This window comes from Jaculus jaculus, chromosome 13, assembly GCF_020740685.1.
Source record: "Jaculus jaculus isolate mJacJac1 chromosome 13, mJacJac1.mat.Y.cur, whole genome shotgun sequence".
NCBI lineage: Eukaryota > Metazoa > Chordata > Mammalia > Rodentia > Dipodidae > Jaculus > Jaculus jaculus.
In genome coordinates, this window is record NC_059114.1 from 82,534,701 (window position 1) to 82,555,087 (window position 20,387).

At 34.6% G+C, this 20,387-nt stretch overlaps 1 protein-coding gene across 1 annotated transcript in view; it reads left to right on the forward strand.

Moving 5' to 3' along the window:
- Cdh12 (cadherin 12) overlaps positions 1-20,387 on the forward strand; it is a 193,891-nt gene that overhangs the window by 76,173 nt on the left and 97,331 nt on the right. Inside the window, exon 2 of the mRNA XM_045133000.1 lies at positions 4,614-4,733. Within this exon, the coding sequence (XP_044988935.1) occupies positions 4,614-4,733 (120 nt within the window). The remainder of the gene's footprint in view (positions 1-4,613; positions 4,734-20,387) is intronic.

The window sequence follows — 20,387 nt, forward strand, 5'->3', positions numbered from 1 at the left end:
GCAGAATTCCCTGGCCAAATCCTTGATGTGTAGTTCAGGAAGGTATAACTTTTACGCTGGGAGAACTTAGTCATGCCTGTCTTTGTTAGTCTTTCTCAAAATTGTAATTTTTTTTTTTTTCTTGAGAAAGTTAATCAATGTCATCACAATTTGCTATTTTTTTGATATTTTCATGTATTTGAAAAACATATCTCCAAAACAACTTTTTGTAACACAGAGATTAATTTCAAATTAGTGTTTGAATATTAAGGGGTCAGGATAAGAATTCGACTCAAGTTAGTTGTAAACCTTTCAGAATTGTCACTCTTGTAGTGGAAGTGAGTTTAAAAGTCTTTGTCTGTTTTCAATTTAATTCAATTTATTTTGAGATCAAGAGAGAGAGAGAGAGAGGGAGTCAAGAATAGGTGCACCAGGGCCTTCAGCTGCTGAACAAACTCAGATGCATGTGCCCCCTTGTGACATTGTAGGCATCTGACTACCCGGGACATGGAGATCTGAACATGTGTTCTTAAGCTTTGCAGGCAGGCACCTTAACCACTAGCCATTTCACCAGCACTTTTATTTTATTTTTTCTTTATTTGAGAGAGAAGGTGGGGTGCGCCTGACACATGGGCCACTTTACGCATTTGTTTGTGTGTGTGTGTGTGTGTGTGACTCCTGAAGAATCAAAGAACCTGGCTCCTTTGGCTTTGCAGGCAAGTACACTAACCACTAAGCAATCACACCAGCCCTTATTTCACTTTAAATAGCAAGTATAATAGGACAGAAGAAATTATAGTTTCTTAGAAAACATTAACTGACTTAAAAACACTTGAAAATTGAGAGATTTTGCAAGCATTAAATAAAAAAGTGAAAGTGAAGCCACATTGTCAGCTATTAGTGGAGTTAAGATTCAAGAATGAGCAGGTGAGCTCAAAGAAGACCTTAATTGAAAGGCCATGCCATGCAGTCTCATCCAATTTGATTCTTTCACATATATACTGTGTAGAAGTGGGCTCTTCAGTTCTGACTGCACGTCAATCCCATCCACCAGGCATTAACAATGCTTGCAGCTGAAACACCTGAGAGAAGTGAATTAAACTTGCTAATGACAGACTCAAGAATTAATGCTCCTAATAATACTTGGATGCTCCCTTTATGCAATGATGGCTGAAGAAAAAAGAAATGTGAAAGTCATTCCTAAGCCTAAAGGGACAATCCAGAAAGAGGAACTATAGAAATAAGAGCCACATGTTGAGAATTGTACAGGGAAAGGAGATGCAAAAATTATGACCAATAACTGAGTTATTTTAAAGGCTAAACTTGCCTGATGTGATCTGTGCTGAATCACAGCTGCATGTTGCTTTCATGAGAAGCACAGCAGCAGGACAATAGCAGAAACTTGCTGGTCTTCCTGAAGAATTGTTAGTTGCAGGTGAAGTGAAAGGCCCTAGCTCATGGGAAGAAAGCAGAAGCATGGTAGGAAGGACATTGCCCTTGTGTGGCTGGGGTTACACCTATGGGCAGCTATACTGATCCTTTTAATTGGAAGTTAGGGGTGGAACTCACAGCTTCATGCTTGTCCACCAAGTGCTCTTAACCATTGCTCCATATTCCTAGTTCTATAAAAATAAAAATAATGACATGTATGTGTTATAATAAAATATACTTTCTATGTATTTATAGAAATTAGTTTATTTAAATCCCACAAAACAAATAATATTTCTGCTTAACTTTGTGTAAGATGCCAACAACCTGTAAGACCCAGACAGAAGAGACCCTTAACAATGATAGCTGATGTAAAAACTCCACATCTTCCATGATTAAATTATCTGTTTTATCATCTTACATAGTATATTTATTCTGTTTTGAGTGATTCTTAAATTTAAAGTTTAGCTACTACCACCAGATATATTTTCACTCTTTGCTTTAAATTTTGTTGAATTGCATGCTAATTAATTTGATATTGATAAGTATAGTGTTAATAGAAATGAAATATTTCTCACTTTCCACCACACAATATGTGATCTGTCACTTGCTACTTACAGAGTAGTGCATATTGCATAAACTCAATTCTCTTTCTTATTTCAGTGAGCTATCTGATGAGAATGCCTGCCAAGCTGATTCCTTAAAGCATGATTACGCCAATTCCCATGCAAAGCACTAAACGATTATATCATTTCCCAATCACCATTTAAATATATTGAAATGATTCAGGTATTGGGCGTTTTTTTAACATTGATAAAGCCATGCACAGCACAGCTTTTAGTGGCTCTGTTCACTCAGTAGTTTAGGTGCCAGACATTCATAGACCCACATAACTTGTAAATCAGTGGCCTCCAGGTTCTTGTCTTGTGAAGTTGAAGAATGAAATCCATGGACCATAGAAAGTGTAGGTTAGAAAGATTTTATTATGAACTGAATAAAAGAACACAGAGCTCCTGTATAGCAGAAGGTTTCCAATGAAATGGGGGGAAAAGCTCACGTAGACTCTGATTGGGATCTTCCACTAGAATCTACTGGACAGGAGTGAACTGGTCAGTCCAGGCCTGGTGCCAGGTATGTAGTATGTAGGTGCCTTGCAATCATCTTTATACCTGTATGTCAGGTTCTTAAGAAAGGGAAACTCTTGTAAAGAAAAAGAAAAAAGGAAAAATCAAATCCCAGCTTACAGCCTCAAAGGCATTTCTTACTTTAAACCAAATTATCTTCAAATTGCTAGCCAATTTATACCTATTTGCCCTTCTTGAAGTGGTAACAGTAACTGCCTCCAAGAGATAGCTTTCTGTTCTCTGGAAACTATTTTTTGGGTGGGGAAGGATATTAATTATATAGAGAAAATACATGAACAATATTTGTAAAATATACAGTTATATGTATACTTTACATCTCTATTATGTATAATATGTAATATATTCTATCTATCTATCTATCTATCTATCTAACCGTTCTGGTCATTTTAAGCCAGATGCACAAAGTGACTCATGTCTGGAGTTTGTGTGCAGTGGCTAGAGGCTCTGTCATGCTCATTTTTCTCTCTCTCTGTCTATGATCTATTATCTATCTCTTTCCCCTTTCTGTCTCCCTCTCTAAAATAAGTAAATAAAATGATTTTTTTTTAAGTTCAAAGAAACTGACATAGTATCTGATGAGATAGGAGAAAAAAAAGTCATTTAGCTTTTCTTATGAAATGGGTATTACACGTTCAGGAAAGTCCTCGAACCCCAAAAGCTGGCTTGTGGGGAGCTGAACTTATAGAACCACAATGTCAGGATTAGACTTAAATTCTAAGAAAGCAAATCTAAGGAACTTCTTTAGGCAAGGGAAAAATCAGATCATCCTTTGATCTCTAGAAAGTACAGACATTCCTGCCTTGACTATCAGGGGCGCAGTCTCCCTAGCCTCCTAACAAAGCTACATGTCTTCCTCACACTTAGTACACGTTATTTTCCATGTGTCAAAATATATTAAAAATCATAATTAGGTTGTGTAACATGCTTTCCTGTGTCAAAGATACCTAAGATTTAGTCTTGGGGCTGGAAGGTACTCCATAACTGTTTATTGGACAAAGTAACTATTTGCAATTATTTTTTTTTTGTTTTCTAATTAAAGGTTTCCTGATGATAAGAGGTCATCACTGATTTTGTAAATTGAAATTTCAAACCACTTAATAGCCTTTAAAGTTCAGTAAACCGCTAGCCCTTTTAGCTTCTATACTGATATTTTAATCATGAAATCCAAGCATCCTTTGTGAGCAGATGAACTAATGTAAATGGTGGCCAATATTTTCTTTTGTGTACAAATCAATAAACTTATTGTGATGCCTTTGAGTTCAATGATCTAGCTAAAGGAAATGGACATAGCTTTTAAGACATATTTCAATGTGTCCTTTGCACTAAAAGTTTGATCATTATCCAATATTTAAATTTATTTTAATAGATATATACAAACAAAGAAATTGCAAATGTTAATGGAGAACCATATATAATGCTTCAAACATGAAAAGAACTATTTAATATTAATGCAAAAATAATATGTTTATTATACTTATCTTAGAGGTCATATTAAGAATATATAGTGAAACTTACATTAGTCTTTCATCTAGTATTTTGATATATTCATCAATTAATTGGTATTATTTATTTTTTCATATTCAGTAGCACTCTAGAATTTGATATTCCTATTTTCATGGAACTCAATAGCTATTGATGAAAAATGCCCTGACTTTACGACTTCAAGATCTAGGATTATCGCCATTAAACTTTTAACTTCTATGACATAAACTAACCTACTTTATTCATATATGTGATAGCACTCAGTACTTAGCTTACTGCACCTGGTTTATTCCACTTAACAAATTTTAACCTCAGCCACATTGAAACAAATGACAGGAGTCCATTTATTTCTTGCTGTGATAATGGTATATCCCATTGTGGTTTTGATTTGTCATTGCCTAATATATTGATTACAATGCTAAAAGTATCATCAGTTTTATAATAATCTCATGTTCCCCCTCAGCAGTGATAAATTCTAGATAAAAATAAAGACCAACAAAGAACAGATGTGACCTTGAACTTTGTAAAAGAAAACAAATAGCAATAAACAAATAGCAAAAAATTTGCCTTATTTTCCAGGTGCCTATGTGCTCCAGGTCAAGGCCACAGATGCAGATGATCCAACCTACGGGAACAGTGCCAGAGTGGTCTACAGCATTCTTCAGGGTCAGCCTTACTTTTCCATTGATCCCAAGACAGGTAATTCTTCTTTATTTTTTTTTTAATTTGGGATAATTTTATCACTAATTCAATATTGAATCATTACTTAAAAGTTGTAATGAAAATTGTAATTCTCATACAGCAGTAACAATCCATTGAGCTGCACATTAAACAATAAGGCAGCATTTGCTACAGCAGAATTCTTACCTGTTACTGAACTCTGAATAAATATAAATGTCTTCACATCTGTTACAAAAGCCCGAGCTTCTTAGCCAGAGATTATCTCATTGGACATTTTTCAAAAGTTTACTCTTTTATTCATGTGGCTAGAAATACATCTCGTTTTAGATTTTTAGGTAAGTAGGTAGGTGTATTTTGAATTTTTCTTGCCTTATTGAGACGAAGAATGTTCCTGTAGCTTCATTTATTGTGTGCATAATTATTATAGATCATCAGTTTGGATGACTAAAGATGTGTTTGTTGTGAGGTGAAGTACTGACAAGCTTGCAGCACCAAATCATTTACTCTTTAAAAATTTGCCTTTTTGGTCAGTCTCACTTAACTTACTTTTTTTTTTTTTAAAAAAAAGATAATTTCCCCCAAGGTGAAATGCACACATAATTTAATATAATTTACTTGACTTTCCCCTCTCAGGGTATGACTTCGGAAAATCAAATGACAAAGGCATCATTACATCCTAGATTTATTACAACTGACCTGCAGGCAAAGGGATAGAACTATTACATAAACACTTTGATTCAATGTATATATCTTAAATAGAGGAAGAATTCAAACAAGAATACAGGATAAAATATTCCCAAGTTCCAAGAAGCAGCCTATAAAAGTAGTGCTCAGTAACATAACTGCTTCTTATCTTACATTTTAGAAAATCAGTTATTAAATGAATAACATAAACATTTTTTAATTTTTTTGTTCATTTTTTTATTAATTTATTTGAGAGTGATAGAGAGAGAAAAAGAGACAGAGAGAGAGATTGAGAATGGGCGTGCCAGGGCTTCCAGCCACTGCAAACGAACTCCAGACGCATGTGCCCCCTTGTGCATCTGGCTAACGTGGGTCCTGGGGAACCGAGCCTTGAACTGGGGTCCTTAGGTTTAACAGGCAAGCGCTTAACCGCTAAGCCATCTCTCCAGCCCAACATAAACATTTTAAGAAGACAGCACAACAAGCTACTGAGGAGTTCAACCTCTTTCATTTGGACAGTATTCATAATCATACTCCAGAATACCAAATATCACAAATGACTGTGGGGTGGGGAAATAATGCTTTCCTAAATCCACTGCCTTATGTCTTGAAAAGATACTTCAACATTACTTTTTTTTTTTTAAGGAAAATTTTTGATCACTGCTTTACTATGTTGAAATCATGCTTATTTCTAGGAAAAAAAAACTGAAATATTGAGGAAGAAATGTATTGAGGAAGCTGTTTTGTGAAGCTTATCATTGAACAAAGTTTCACAAAAAAATGAAAGTCTAAACAGAAACCAAATATATAGACTATTATGAAGCAAACTAAAATATTTCCCAAAATATGTCCTTGTGTTGCATAAAGACATTAAAGACATACTGGGAAAGATGACCAGGAATGAGGACAGAGAAGATACAGATCATTAAGGTTCTTAAATCCTAAAAAGAGCACCTGTGACAAGAGAATTTCACAAAAAGTATTGAATGCTCCTTCAGAGGAACAGTGATGAAGTCCATGGTGTCGATGAGCTTGCATATACAGCCCAAGGTTCACAGAAAAATTAAAGCCAGCTTTGAACAACAAATGGTGGTGCATGCAGATGAAGCCAGTATCTAACTAAAATGCAGAAAATAAATCATGCAACAACCCATTTAAGCATGCCACATTATTTAATAATATGATTTATATTTTTTAATTAGAACCATATAAATAAAATGAGAGTAAAAAGGAAGGCACTAGCCTTGAGTTGACCTGAATTCTATCAACTGGAGATGAATTCTAACGCTTACAGAAAGCATTTTACAATTGAACATGTGTATATACATCATGGCTTCATCATTTTGTTTTTATATATATTTACGTAATACTTATTAGTTAGAAGTGATGGTGAATCTACTCTGGCATAAACTACATAATAGATTTTTGGAGCATTGATTTTCACTGGAGACAGAAGTCTTGATCATAATGACGCCTCAGACCACTAGACAGGAAAAGAGTGGATGATGAGGTACTTCATTAAGAGAATGAAAACTAGTTCTTCATGCACAGCTTCCATTAAGAAGTCTTTTTGTCAAATTTATCACCTTGTGGTAGATACATGCAAATCAAAAATCAAGGATAATTGCAGTTTCTGAGAAATAGTCTCCATTTGTTCCAGCTGCATAGCTCCCTTTTATGATTCTTTTGCTGTTATTAAATAAGATGCATGAAAAGCCAATACAACTGAAAAAAAAAATCCCACATTTGAGTGCACAAAACCGTTAAAAACAATTTCTAAAGGAAGAGGCTCATCAAAACTTTTGGTGCTCCAACCTTTAGGAAGAGATAAATATCCCCACTACTTATTTATTTTAAATAGGAAAATATTACTGATTTTAGTATTGATATTGTTAATTGATATAAATACCTAAACAAATGTGGCAAGCTTATTTCTAAATATAAATATATTAAAGCATTATATGAAATAAACCAAGAAATAATAGCTCTCATAAAACTTGTCTTGACAATTATTTGCCTTAATCATGGAACCACTTACATTGTATGTATTCACTTACATGTTTTAAATTATTAGTTAATGAGATTTTAATATCTAAAATGTAATTGAACCTTCAAAACACCAATTATACCTAGCATCCTTAATGTCTGTGCAAGTGGAAGGTGTATTATTTATATGCTATATCACTTTTTGTATATAAATGCACATACATATGTTTAATATTGGAAACACTTATGGGGAGATAGCACAGCTTATGAAGTGTTGCTTTGCAAGCATGAAGACCTAAGTTCAATTCCCAAATCCACGTAAAAAAATATATATATATATATATATATAAATTATTTATCTTATATAAAATAACTATAACCAAAAAATGTATTGTCCATATCATGATTTCAAGAACAATGATGCTACAATTCAACAAACATTTCTCTGGACAATTAGATACTATGGATCTATGCATACAATTATTCTAACGCATTTTAACTATCCACAACATATTCTATGTAGCTAGTCTGAGTTAGGTAAATAACGACTGGCACATTGAGTACCATGTGATAATGTTGAAGCTTTAGACACTATTTCAGTTTTGGTTAGGTAATTCAGAGACTTTAGATTTCTATTAGGGTAAGGTATATGCAATATAAAATTTATGATTGTAAACACCTTAACTATGTCATTTAGAAACATTAAGTGCATTAGCACTCTCATAGAGCCATTGCTTTATTCCAGAACCATTTGGTCACTTTTAATTTAGAAATATTTTTATAAAGTATGGTCCAGATAGCATTTCTCTCATGTGTTTTTATAGACATTCATGCAACTCATAAACAGCTGAGTGAGAATGTAGCTACTGTGCTTCTTAGGCTTCTTTTTTCCACTGTGGACAACGTATTCTGAGTGATCCAGCCATAGATTCTGTGATAGAATCGGATAAATGTTGGTACATTATTAAGTAATTCTCAATATATTTTCTCCTGAGTCTATCAACTTTCATTCAGCCTTGATAATTTTCAAGCCTATCTCCTAAATGAAACTTTTTCCCATACCATGACTAGCATGTATTCTTTTTATCTTTTTGCAAAAAACAGTATGTTGGTTCCATTAAAGCTCCACTTTGAAATTACAAGAGACAAATTACTGAATCAGTTGATTATAATCTTATACCAAATTATAATATATTCCTTAATTTTATCTTAATATTAATATACAATGAGTATATAGGATAATAATATAGAATAAAAAATGTAGAAATTATATATCTTCTACTGCTGGTGAGTCTGAGTATTTTCTTCCTTCTATGTTAAAGTAGAAACTTCACCTACACATAATGTTTATTCCTCTCAAACATTTTGCTAGAATGTATGCATTACCAGGAAATATTGAGGTAGGATTGAGTATGAACATTTAAGAACCAGAAAATCAATAGATGGAAATCAATATTGTAAAGGAAAGTCATGTCAAGGAAATGCACAATGATGAAAATAAAATATCTCATTTTGGAAATTATCACATGCAAATATCAGAAAAAACTGTCTAAGAATGCTTAACTTTCAATGGAAAATATTTCAGGGGAAAGTGATGTACATATTTCAGAAGTTATAGAGCTCTCACGTAGAAGAGTGATTTTCTCTACTCCTCCAAATAGAGGTTTTTATAAATGGCCAAAACAAATCTTAGGTAGGAAAAAAATGGCCTTATATAGATCATGTACAACTACAGATAAAAATGATGGTAATTCTTGTATATAAATAAAAATGAAGGCTTACAACACTATGAGTTCATCGGTATTACCCCCAGCTTAGCTCAATAGTACTTCCTATTGTGTCATAGTCAGTATGTTTCTCACAATGAAAAGCAAACAGTACCTGTTTGTTACCTATATAATTCATAAAGCTATTACATGTCATATATCTACAATCTCTATCATCTTTCTTTCAATATATAATTTATCCATCAAACATCCATCATATAGTATTGAACTACATTTATCATCCACTTAACCACTATCTCATTATCTACCTATCTCTGTCTTCTTTATCACCTATCTGTCATTTATCTGTGTATCATCTACCACCTCTATCTCCATTATAATCAATACCATTATCTATTTATCTTCTCCCTCTTTCTATCATCTACCTTTGTAATGTCCAGAGATGATAATACAAATCTACATGAAGAATAGGTTATCTACTGTTGGACATGGGCAGGGCCCTGGGTTAAAGCAAACCTAAGCTGTCTGACAGGAAGACCCCAGGCTAGGGAGAGGTTGCATATCTTGGGGAATGGACCCACAGGGGAGCTCTTGGGGGTCACAGTGAGCCAGGATCCTCCCCCATTCCTGGGAGTCACAGTGAACCTGGACCCCTGGACAAAATCTCGGACCCTAAGATTGGCAGGAAGTAAGACCACTCCCTCTCCATGCACAGGATACCTGGACATTGAGGTAAGACAGGCTTTTCCCATAACCCTGTGGCCTTTGGCTAGTTACCTAGGAAACTCCTTATATGGTATCAGCCAGCAACCTTTGCACATCCCATCCCTTTCTACCCTATACCTTCCTTTGCCACTGCCTACATGCTGGAATGCAAGTCACATATTATAATTAGCAATCAGCAAGCAACCTTGTATATCCAATCCCCTTAGAACACCCTTCCCATCCTCAACTGCTTATAAATCCATTTCCCAGATAATAAACCTAGAGCTCTTCATGGAAACTGTCTCTTGAAAGTCTTCACGCATTCACCACCACAGTTGCCTGGGATGCCTTGGGGGACTGAGGCAGCCTTAAGGACCCAGGAACCCACAATCTACTGCTTGCAATTATATAAGACAGTCCCCAAACTATAATGGCAAATCTGATGGTCACTAAATAGATCATGGTAAACAGACTTAGTTTTGTAACATCCCAAAGCTCCATTTTACGTCTGTCGCACCTCTCTCTGGTCTCATACCGCTCTTCCCTCTTTGGCTCTGCTATACCCGTGTTGGTTGAATTTTCTAACTTCTGACATGACAAATCCCCCCTTCTTGACAACACAGCAAAGAAATCTGTTGTCATTTCCATCATCACACTCACCACTCTCTTAGATATGCTTAATTTTCATTTTATGTCTCCTTGTAGTGCTCCTTAGTCCCAGGAGCACACATGAATTAAATGCGAAGTCAGATATAAACTTGTACAGACACCATAAATGTAACAGATGGAAACAGATGACACTCCAATGATAAACTGAGATTTCTTTCAATATATGACAGTTTGCTAAGGTGCACATATATGGATTTCCAAATGGATTAGGATTAGTTTGTGGGAAGGAATGGCAAGATTATAAGATATATTGCCTGGACTGAAGGGCCAAGAGGTGTTAAGTATACATCTATGCTCTGCTGAGGACACTGACTAGAGAGGAACTCATGGGAATAAAAAGTCCAGTTCATTGTTCTTGGAAACTCAATGTCCTGACTAGTATTAGAAAATATAGAGCCAGAAAGCATAGAAATAGCTAATAAAGAAGACTGGAAGGGTCAGTGGGAGCGTTATCATCAGACTACTCTCAGTGCTGACAACAACATATGAGTGAAATTATTGAGTATATGTCCTGACTTAATATCCATTCTCATATTCAAATTCTACAGTTTATCCTTACCTTCAAGAAATAGTTCATGCAATCCTAACCCCTTGGAAGTGGAGGCAGGAAGACCAGAAGTCCAATGCTGTCTCAAATAAAAATATTTCACATTAAATCATTTCCTAATTTATCACATTTAATATTTTCCCTGGCATTCTGTTGCATAATTCATATCTTAAAAATATTAACCTTGCGGACTTCAAATTACTTTTACAAAGTTAGTTAAAAATCCATTAATACTAAGGATTTTAAAGACATCACAGTAGCCAAATTGCTATTCTGAGATATATTATTTTTAACTTCTCAGTTTTTCAACTATATGTGTATTTTTATGGTGATGGAAATAATAAGTGATGGAAATTTTCTCAACCTTGCTGTGTTTAAAGTTGGTCAATTTTAATATTTTCAAATTATACCAAGATACAAAACATTTTTAACTGTATTTTTATTCCAAAAGTACAATTTATATCAGAATTATATGGAATTAAATAATACTTGTGGCATGACTATGGTAGAGTACTCATGCTGTTCCATTAAATTTGTGAGTTTTTTGTTCATTTGTTTGTTTTAATCCTTATTATACAGAAAAGCAGTCACTCTGTGTTTAAAACACTGAAAGTCATGTAGAGATGGGATGCTCATCTCAGCACAAGTTCCAAGATGATAATATCTACATCTTCTTGAAGCCTTTTTGTTATGGAATCTATTTCTCAAGACTTTTATAAAATTTCTCCTTCATCCAAAACTTGGAATGCACTTGTTTGTGTCTTAATTGTTAAGCAGTTAACACCAAGTGCCTATAAGGGTAACTTTTTGAAAACATTTTTTTTTTTCCCAGTGTTATTTCAAAAACAAAGATTTTCTTGTCGTGTTCTTACTGTAGTAAGCTCCTTGAGTACCTGTTCCACAGCTCTTGGAAACATGGAAAGTTGTGGACATCCAGTCTTCTTGGTACCTTTTGCTGATTCTCATTGAATAATCTTCATAACCTTTGTTTATATCAGCTTATTATATCTACCTGCATCCATTCTATTTCACTGATATATAAGTGTACCTTTATGTATTTTGAATATAGCTTTAATTTCTTTGGAAGTGACATGGATTTGAAACCAGGACATCTGATGCCTCTGGTTGTTTCTATATTTTCAAGATTGTTTTATGTTAAATTCATATGGCTTCATATTAATTTTAAAAAAAGTGTTTCCTATTTTTCTAAAAAACAAACATTGGTGGGATTTGATACATTGTGCCTTGATTCCGTGGATCATTTAGAGTAATATGGACATTTTAACAAATCAAGTGTTCTTGTCAATGAAAAAAAAAAGTACAAAATATATGCAAACATTACACATAACTTTTCTGAAGCAATGCTTTTTCAGTGAAAGTGGTGGTTTTCATTTTCACCTCTGGAGTTTACGTTTCAAACTAAGTTTGCAACCCCTTACTCACAACAGTCTAAGGTGCTTCCTTCTTTGATTTATTTATTTGAGAGAGACAGACACAGAGAGAAAGACAGATAGAGGGAGAGAGAGAGAATGGGCGCGCCAGGGCTTCCAGCCTCTGCAAACGAACTCCAGACACGTGTGCCCCCTTGTGCATCTGGCTAATGTGGGACCTGGGGAACTGAGCCTCGAACCGGGGTCCTTAGGCTTCACAGGCAAACGCTTAAGCACTAAGCCAATTCTCCAGTTCTCCAAGCCAGGTGCTTCCTTCTTCTTCTTCTTTTTTTTTTTTTTTTTTTTTTTTTTAATTTGATTTATTAGTTTTCTTTTCATCAAATACAGGCAGTTTGGTACCATTGTTTAGGCTCATCTATGATCTACCCCCTCCCATTAGAACCTCCTTGTTGATGTAAATGGGTCGTGCATTGTGGAGTTAGCCCCCAGTTATTGGTATGATAAATGTCTCTGCAAATCATGACCCAACATGTGACTCTGACATTCTTTCCGCCCCTCTTCCTTCTTAACACACAGCAGGGCACAGGGGAGCAGGACAAGGTCAATTAGACATAGCATAGAGCAGGGGACAGGTAACCTTGGGTAAGTTTCAAGATGCTTAACAAGTCCAGATAAGCCTGAATGTATGTTTTAACTGTCTTTTACAGTTTAATGATTTAATCGGATTAGTTTCCAGAAGATAGCATTTAATGTAACCAAAAATTAACAATTTCACAATCATCGCTGACTCTCTTTCCCTCCCTCTTTATTATTATCCTTATTTCTTTCCAACGGTCACTTCTCTTTCCACTGTCTTGTGTGCAGTTTTCATTTGTGGAATAATCATACAGAAAATAATTAAGGGAGAGACAGAGAGACAAAGAGAGAGAGAGAGAGAGAATAGTTCTTGGTCAATGATAGGACAAGAAAGCAAAGACGGGAGCCTAACTCATATATTTATCTAGAAAACACAAACATTGAGTTTCCCACAGATGTTACATGGTGTAACATATGTAAAACAAGAACATTGAGATTTAGACATAAAAAATCATGTAGATTATAAAGTATTTTGCAACAAAGTGTCAGGATCCTGAGCTGAAGAAATAGCAAACAGATTATATAAAAACGGTATCAGTACAAATTCGTGAATAAAGTATCAGGAACAAAAATGATGGATAGATTTTTCTTTAATATCTATTTCTTGTCTTGTGTCAGAAGGCATCTCTGATTTCAGTTAAATATGAATTAGAAACAGAAAAGGAGGGAGTCTTTGGTAGGGAGAAAGTATTCTGTGGGTGTGTATTGAGTTTATAATTTGAGTGCTTTATGTGTTGATAACTGATAATTCATTATTTACACATGCTGCATTATTTAAGATATAATACCTTCAATGCCTCATTTGATTAAGGTCAAGTCTCTTTATCTTGAACCCTTGACTATACATTTGAAATTTTTGTATAATTTAAGAATTTTATTTCCAAAGGCTTCTGGGTGTTTTAGCTATATTAATATGAATAGGCAAGAACATATAGTAGTTCTATATTTGAATATAAGGATGGGGAATGATTATCATATGTGAGTATACATATGAGATATAACATATATAAACTTCATGATTATGGGCTAGGGAAAGAACCCTGCTTGGAAAGTGCCTACTGCCCAAGCCGGAGGACCCCAGTTACATCACCCGTAACTGTATAAAAATCTAGGCCCGGTGTCTCACACTTGTAATACCAGTATGGGTGAGGTGGAGATTGGAGAAATTCTGGTCATGAACTCTAACCTAAAATATATATATATAAAGGACAGGGTTTCTAAGTACACAGAGAACCTGTTCTCTGGTTTTCACACACACACAAATGTTCACATACCAAAACACACAAACATGTACATACACACTCAGAAGCAAACATTTTGCATATCAGTTTAGTTTATTCTTTTTGAATATTTTATTTGTGTTTATTTATTTGAGAGAGAGAGAAGAAAAAAAATCAGAGATAGAGAAAATTAGATAGACAGAGAGCGGGCATGCCACGGCATCCAGCCACTGCAAGCAAACTCTAGACACATGTGCGGCCTTGTGCGTCTGGCTTATGTGGGTCCCGGGGAATTTAACCTGGGTCATGTGGCTTTGCAGGCATGCTCCGTAACAGCTAAGCCATCTCTCCAGCCCCAGATTATTCTTTCTTTCAGTCATCCCTGTTGTCAATAGTTGACTGATTTTTGCTAAGCATCAGGCGCTGTCCCAACAGCTGGATGATCTTGGTGGAAAGAGAAGCAAAGTCCTAGAAATGCCAAAGACTGATAACATCAAAAGCAAAAGACAAAAATTAAAAAAAAAAGAAGTCAATTATTTAAAGAATTGGGGTAAATGCTTTTTTAAAATGTTAAAAGCAAACAGGGTAAAGTCTGAAGGACAGTGTACATTACCTTTTACAGGTTGTTTACTTTTTATTAACATATGCTTGCAAGTGATTGAAGACAGAAGCTTTTTTATTTTTTTTCAGTCTGTCGTGTTTGGGGCAGGTATTGATTTTATGTTATTGTTTTCCCCAAAGGTGTTATTAGAACAGCTTTACCAAACATGGACAGAGAAGTAAAAGAACAGTACCAAGTCCTCATTCAGGCCAAGGATATGGGAGGACAGCTAGGTGGGCTGGCTGGAACCACCATCGTCAACATCACCCTCACGGACGTCAATGACAACCCTCCTCGATTTCCTAAAAGTATGTCATCTATCTCTTAGCATACATTAGCAACATTGCCTAATAGATACTTTTACCAGGCCATAATTTAATTCCACAAGAAAAAAATAATCATTTCCTTGACAAGTTTGGTCTTTCAGAGACAGAGAACAAAGAATAAAAAAAAAAAAAAAAAAAAAAAAAAAACTACATCGTTTAAATACAAGTTTCAATGGAAATCATTCTCGAAACTATTTGAATGAAAAATAGAGTTGGGCTGGGCATGGTGGTACACACCTTTAATCCCAGCAACTGAGGGGCAGAGGTGGGAGGTCAACCATGAGTACAAGACCACCCTGAAACTGCATAGTAGAGTTAAGACAAGCCTAGGCTAGAGTGAGACCCTACCTCAAAAACACCAAAAGATGAAAAGAAAGAAAGAAAGAAAGAAAGAAAGAAAGAAAGAAAGAAAGAAAGAAAGAAAGAAAGAAAGAAAGAAAGAAGGCAGGCAATAAAGTTGAGAAATGAATAATCACATTATACTACTGGTTATATATAATTAAAGCTATATGTTATCAATAGTTTTCATATTGCTCTTTTAACTTTTTGACTAAGAAATAGGCAAGATGTGAGGTAAAACATCACATATATGCAACACCTATTCCACCATAATACTTTTATGTTATATAGCATAAGTATAAGAATTTTATCTATATCTTAGCAACTATATATGTTGACCTATTTGCAGGTATGTTTATATATGGGATGATATTAATGCTATTTATATTACTTTTATTGTGACTAGCTTTACTTCATTTTAGGTTTGCAATAGGTGAGAATTGCTTTCATTTCTATGATAATGGAATGCTTCTCACCTATAGCTTCTTCAGACTATGTGTTCCCTATTGGAAATGAGTCCTTCTCACTTGTGTTTCCTCTGATTTTCTCTTGTGCATTACATTTAACACCAGTCAGTACTCATTCCTTTTTGTGGCACTTTTAGTGATGATTTCTGTGTTTTTAAGAATAAGCATGTGGACACTGGATGGTTTAATGCATTAAAAATGATTAAGTCACTATTAAGTTATTTTTTCTGTCCTTTGCAAACCTAAAAAGAATAAATTTCTTTTTAGCATTTCAATAGGAGGGCAGATGAATATATTTAATACAATGTGCAATATAGAAGATTTTTCACTAAATGGGAATCTACTATTTTAGCAATTTGCAATTTCACATTTTACTATAATATCAAATGCCTTGAAATGGTCACCACATATTTTTCTTTATGGTAATGTTTTCAATTCACGATCAGTAGATCAGTAAGAACCCATATTTAATTTATGGTAATGAGCCCATTTAGCCACTCAGTTAAGTATATATATATATATATATATATATATATATATATATATATATATTTCAAAATGTCATGATTCACATGATAAAGATGTACAATACTGTGACTCAATTTTAAAAGAATGAACACAAAAGAGAAACAAATAGTGCATTAAATTCTGTAAGATGTAACCTTATAAACAAATGTTTCCAACTATGCAGCTCTCAACTTTCTTCCTTTTTTCTTACATTCCCTTCTTCTTTCCACACTTTCTTCTTTCAGGTGGCACCTGCCCAGCTGGTGTACCAACTAGTTGAACTGGATAAATAAGAGAACTGCTTTCATATTAAAAATATGACATTATAAACACGGACTCTGCTTTGGAACTTGTGCACATGAGTCAGTGTTTAAGTAGAACTGATATCCTTATTCAGTGGGTGACAAGGCTTTCACATCAGAGATTTAAAAAAAAAAAAAAAAGCCTTGCTAGTGGAAAGATATTACATTAATGGGCATGAGTGAGAGAAGGTTTGAAGTTCAAGCAGATACCTAGATATATAGACTCTGGGGCAAAAAGACACAGCTGCATTTGAATGGAACCAAAACTATGATTCCTTGTGGAAGCCTGGCCTATTTAATATTTAATGTGCCCCAACGAAAAAGAAACATCATGTTTTTATCATATGCAGAATATAACATAAACAGTTAAGTAGTGGTCTTAATCAGTATTTATTCAAGTCTAAATTTGTAGATCTAAAGTTCAATCCAATCGCATAAGATCTACTTTGGAAATATTTTAAGGAAAAAGCCATTGGAAATTATAGCATATACAAGCTGCCTCAAGGACTATGAGCCATTATTTTATTATTTCCTTTTTAATCACACGCTGAGATAAGTATGTATCCATTTTACTATTAAGATGACTGAACTATATTGGCTAAGCTTGTATGAGGTTTTTAAACTCAGAATTTATTCCTTCAAATTTAACATAACATTTAAATATATTTAAATAAAAAGTCATATTTTAAACATTTTATTCATATATATGTGTGTGTGTGTGTGTGTGTGTGTGTGTGTGTGTGTGTATGAATGACACCAACACGTGCTGAATAATACCTCTCATAAGGAAGTTATCTGGAAGAACAATGTGAGTGAATTCCTGTTTGTTTACATACACATTCAAAATTTAAACAAAGTATTCTGTTAGAGAGATATGTTAGAATCATATGAAAGACCTTCATGTTTGCATAGATGAAAAATAATCCCCTGAATTTCTATGTTGCTTTGTCTCAAACCCATTTAATTATCACTTTAAATTATATCTTTCAGAGGAAAAGGCAGGACATATTTTTAAACAGAAAAAGCCATTTCCTTAGAAACTGAAGCTCTTTTGGTAGGAATATTTGTCACATGGAGCAATTAAACAGCAAATGTGACACGTAATTAAAAATTGAAATAGTATCTCATTGAATGTTAATTATAAGAAACATGTACTTCATACATATATAACAGAGAATTTTCCACAACACTTAGCTACAAGAAAAAAAAAATCTAAACAAAAAAGTAGTACTTGCTTGAAGTTTAAAGTGCCATTTTTCATTGCTTAAACATGCACAATATAATTTCTTAAAACTTATAGAGGATAATGTAGATGATGTGCTTGTTTTCATATGAACATGTGATGTTGTTAAGTATCTATTTCTATTTTCTTGTATATATCTGAGATTATATATATATATATAATGTTTAAATTATTTATTTTTTAAAACAATTCTTGCCTTCTTTTTTGTTTATTTTTATTTTTATTTGTTTATTTGAGAGCAGTAGACAGAGAAAGAAAGAGGCAGGAAGACAGAGAGAGAGAATGGGTGTGCCAGGGCCTCCAGCCACTGCAAACAAACTCCAGACGTGTAAGCCCCCTTGTGCATCTGGCTAACATTGGTCTTGGGGAATCAAGCCTCAAACCAGGGTCCTTAAGCTTCACAGGCAAGTGCTTAACCACTAAGCCATCTCTCCAGCCCATAATTTGTTGTTTTAACATACATATTCCTTACAATCAGAATTAGCTGCAGTAGTCATGTTATAGACTAAGGTTATTTATGTATCTTTAAATTTAACTCATAAAATTTTGTTGGAGATATGTCCCTGGGATTTAGAGTCCAGAAAGTAAACAATTCCACTCTACTATGTTATCCCTGAAGGTGATACAAATCACCCTGCTACTCCCACAGTTTTCTTTGGTAAGGAGTGAATTACTACATCTCCCACTTCCTATCTCTCCTAAGCTTGCTGGCTAAGGGTCTCTTGCTTCTTCATTTACATGTTGCAACCAATGGGAACAGCACAATAGAACATACAAAAATGAAGCCGTAAGAGCATATTACAGATTGCACTGATGTTATCGTTGTTGTCACTGCTTATCTTAGATTAAAGGATAGAAAAAGAAACTTGGTGACACTCTGTTAGAAATTCAAGGGATGTTTGGTTAAATTAACAGGTTTTGTTGAAGTCCCCTACTATTAAATAAGAATACTTTCTTCAACTTAATTTAGATGTTCAATGTTACAAGAAAAGCAGGTTGTGGGCCAAACTGATTTGTGAGGTCAATAATGCATTATTTAGGAAAGACATTTTGATATAAGTTAGCATTTTCCTGAATTGGTACCAGATGGGTGTTTGAACAGTAATGCAAATGCTTAAATATATCAATGATAAAAAAAATTATATTTTTTCTCAACATTTTTTCTCAAATTCTTTCAACATAGAATTCAGCAGGTACTTTAATTCTCCCAAGTCTATTTTTGCTGATATAAACAACCTCAAAGAGATAAAAGTCCTGTGTTATTTCCTGGTTTTCCTTTTTAATTATTCTTCTTAGGTGCATATTTCTCTCCTATATTTACTCCTGATAGACAGTTAAGAATTTTCAGTGATATTTTACGTATTATTCATATCTAACCAATTTGATGTAGATTCTATATGTTGGATTCAAGCGCTTTCTCATAATTACCTCACAAAGACATTAAGCTTGTGCTACAACAGACAAATAGACACATAGTACACTATATATGTGTGCATATATAATTAGCACTTTTTTTGCTTTGCTTTGATTTCATTTTTATGGTACTAGAATTAAACTGAGAGTTTATGCAAGCTAGCTAGAAAATGCTACATCAAAAGTCCTTGGCATTTTCTTGAGACAGTGTCTTAATTTTTCTGTCGCTCACTCTGGCCATACACTTGTATTGTAGTTCAGGCTAGCCTCAAGCCCATAATCCCCTGGCCTCTGCTTCCCAAATACTGAAATTGTATGTGTGTACAGATACTGCACTTGGGCTTAGATGATATCACAGCTAGATCAAACTCATGACCTTACATGTGCTGGGATTCTACCCCTGGGGGAAAAATATGATACCAGTTTCTGCATAAACAGGGGGATTTTTTTGCAACAATATCATAGTATTTCAATCAAATAGCTGCACATAAGTATCAAGTAATTAAAAAAAATCTCTGATATTCTGTCTGCTGCCTGCCCCTCTTTTGTAGCTACTTTTGTGATGCTAGGTCAAAATACTCAAGGGTCAGCAGCTGATGGGAAGAAAGGGTTTGGTTTAGCTTACAGTTTTCATGATGCCAGGGGTGGGCTGCTGAAGCAGAGGATGAGCGTAACTTTTGAGAAGTCAGGTGGATAGCAGCAGCAGGAGAGTAAGCCTGTCTCTGGCAAGAGGAAGCTGGCTACAGGACCCCTAAGCCCATCCCAACCTCACATTGCCTCCAACAAGGCGGCGCTTCCCAACCTGCCAGCAGCTAGGGACCAAGCATTCAAAACACATGAGTGGATACAAGACATCTGATGCAATCCACCACACCATTGTTCCTTACTTATTGATCCTGAGAGTCATGA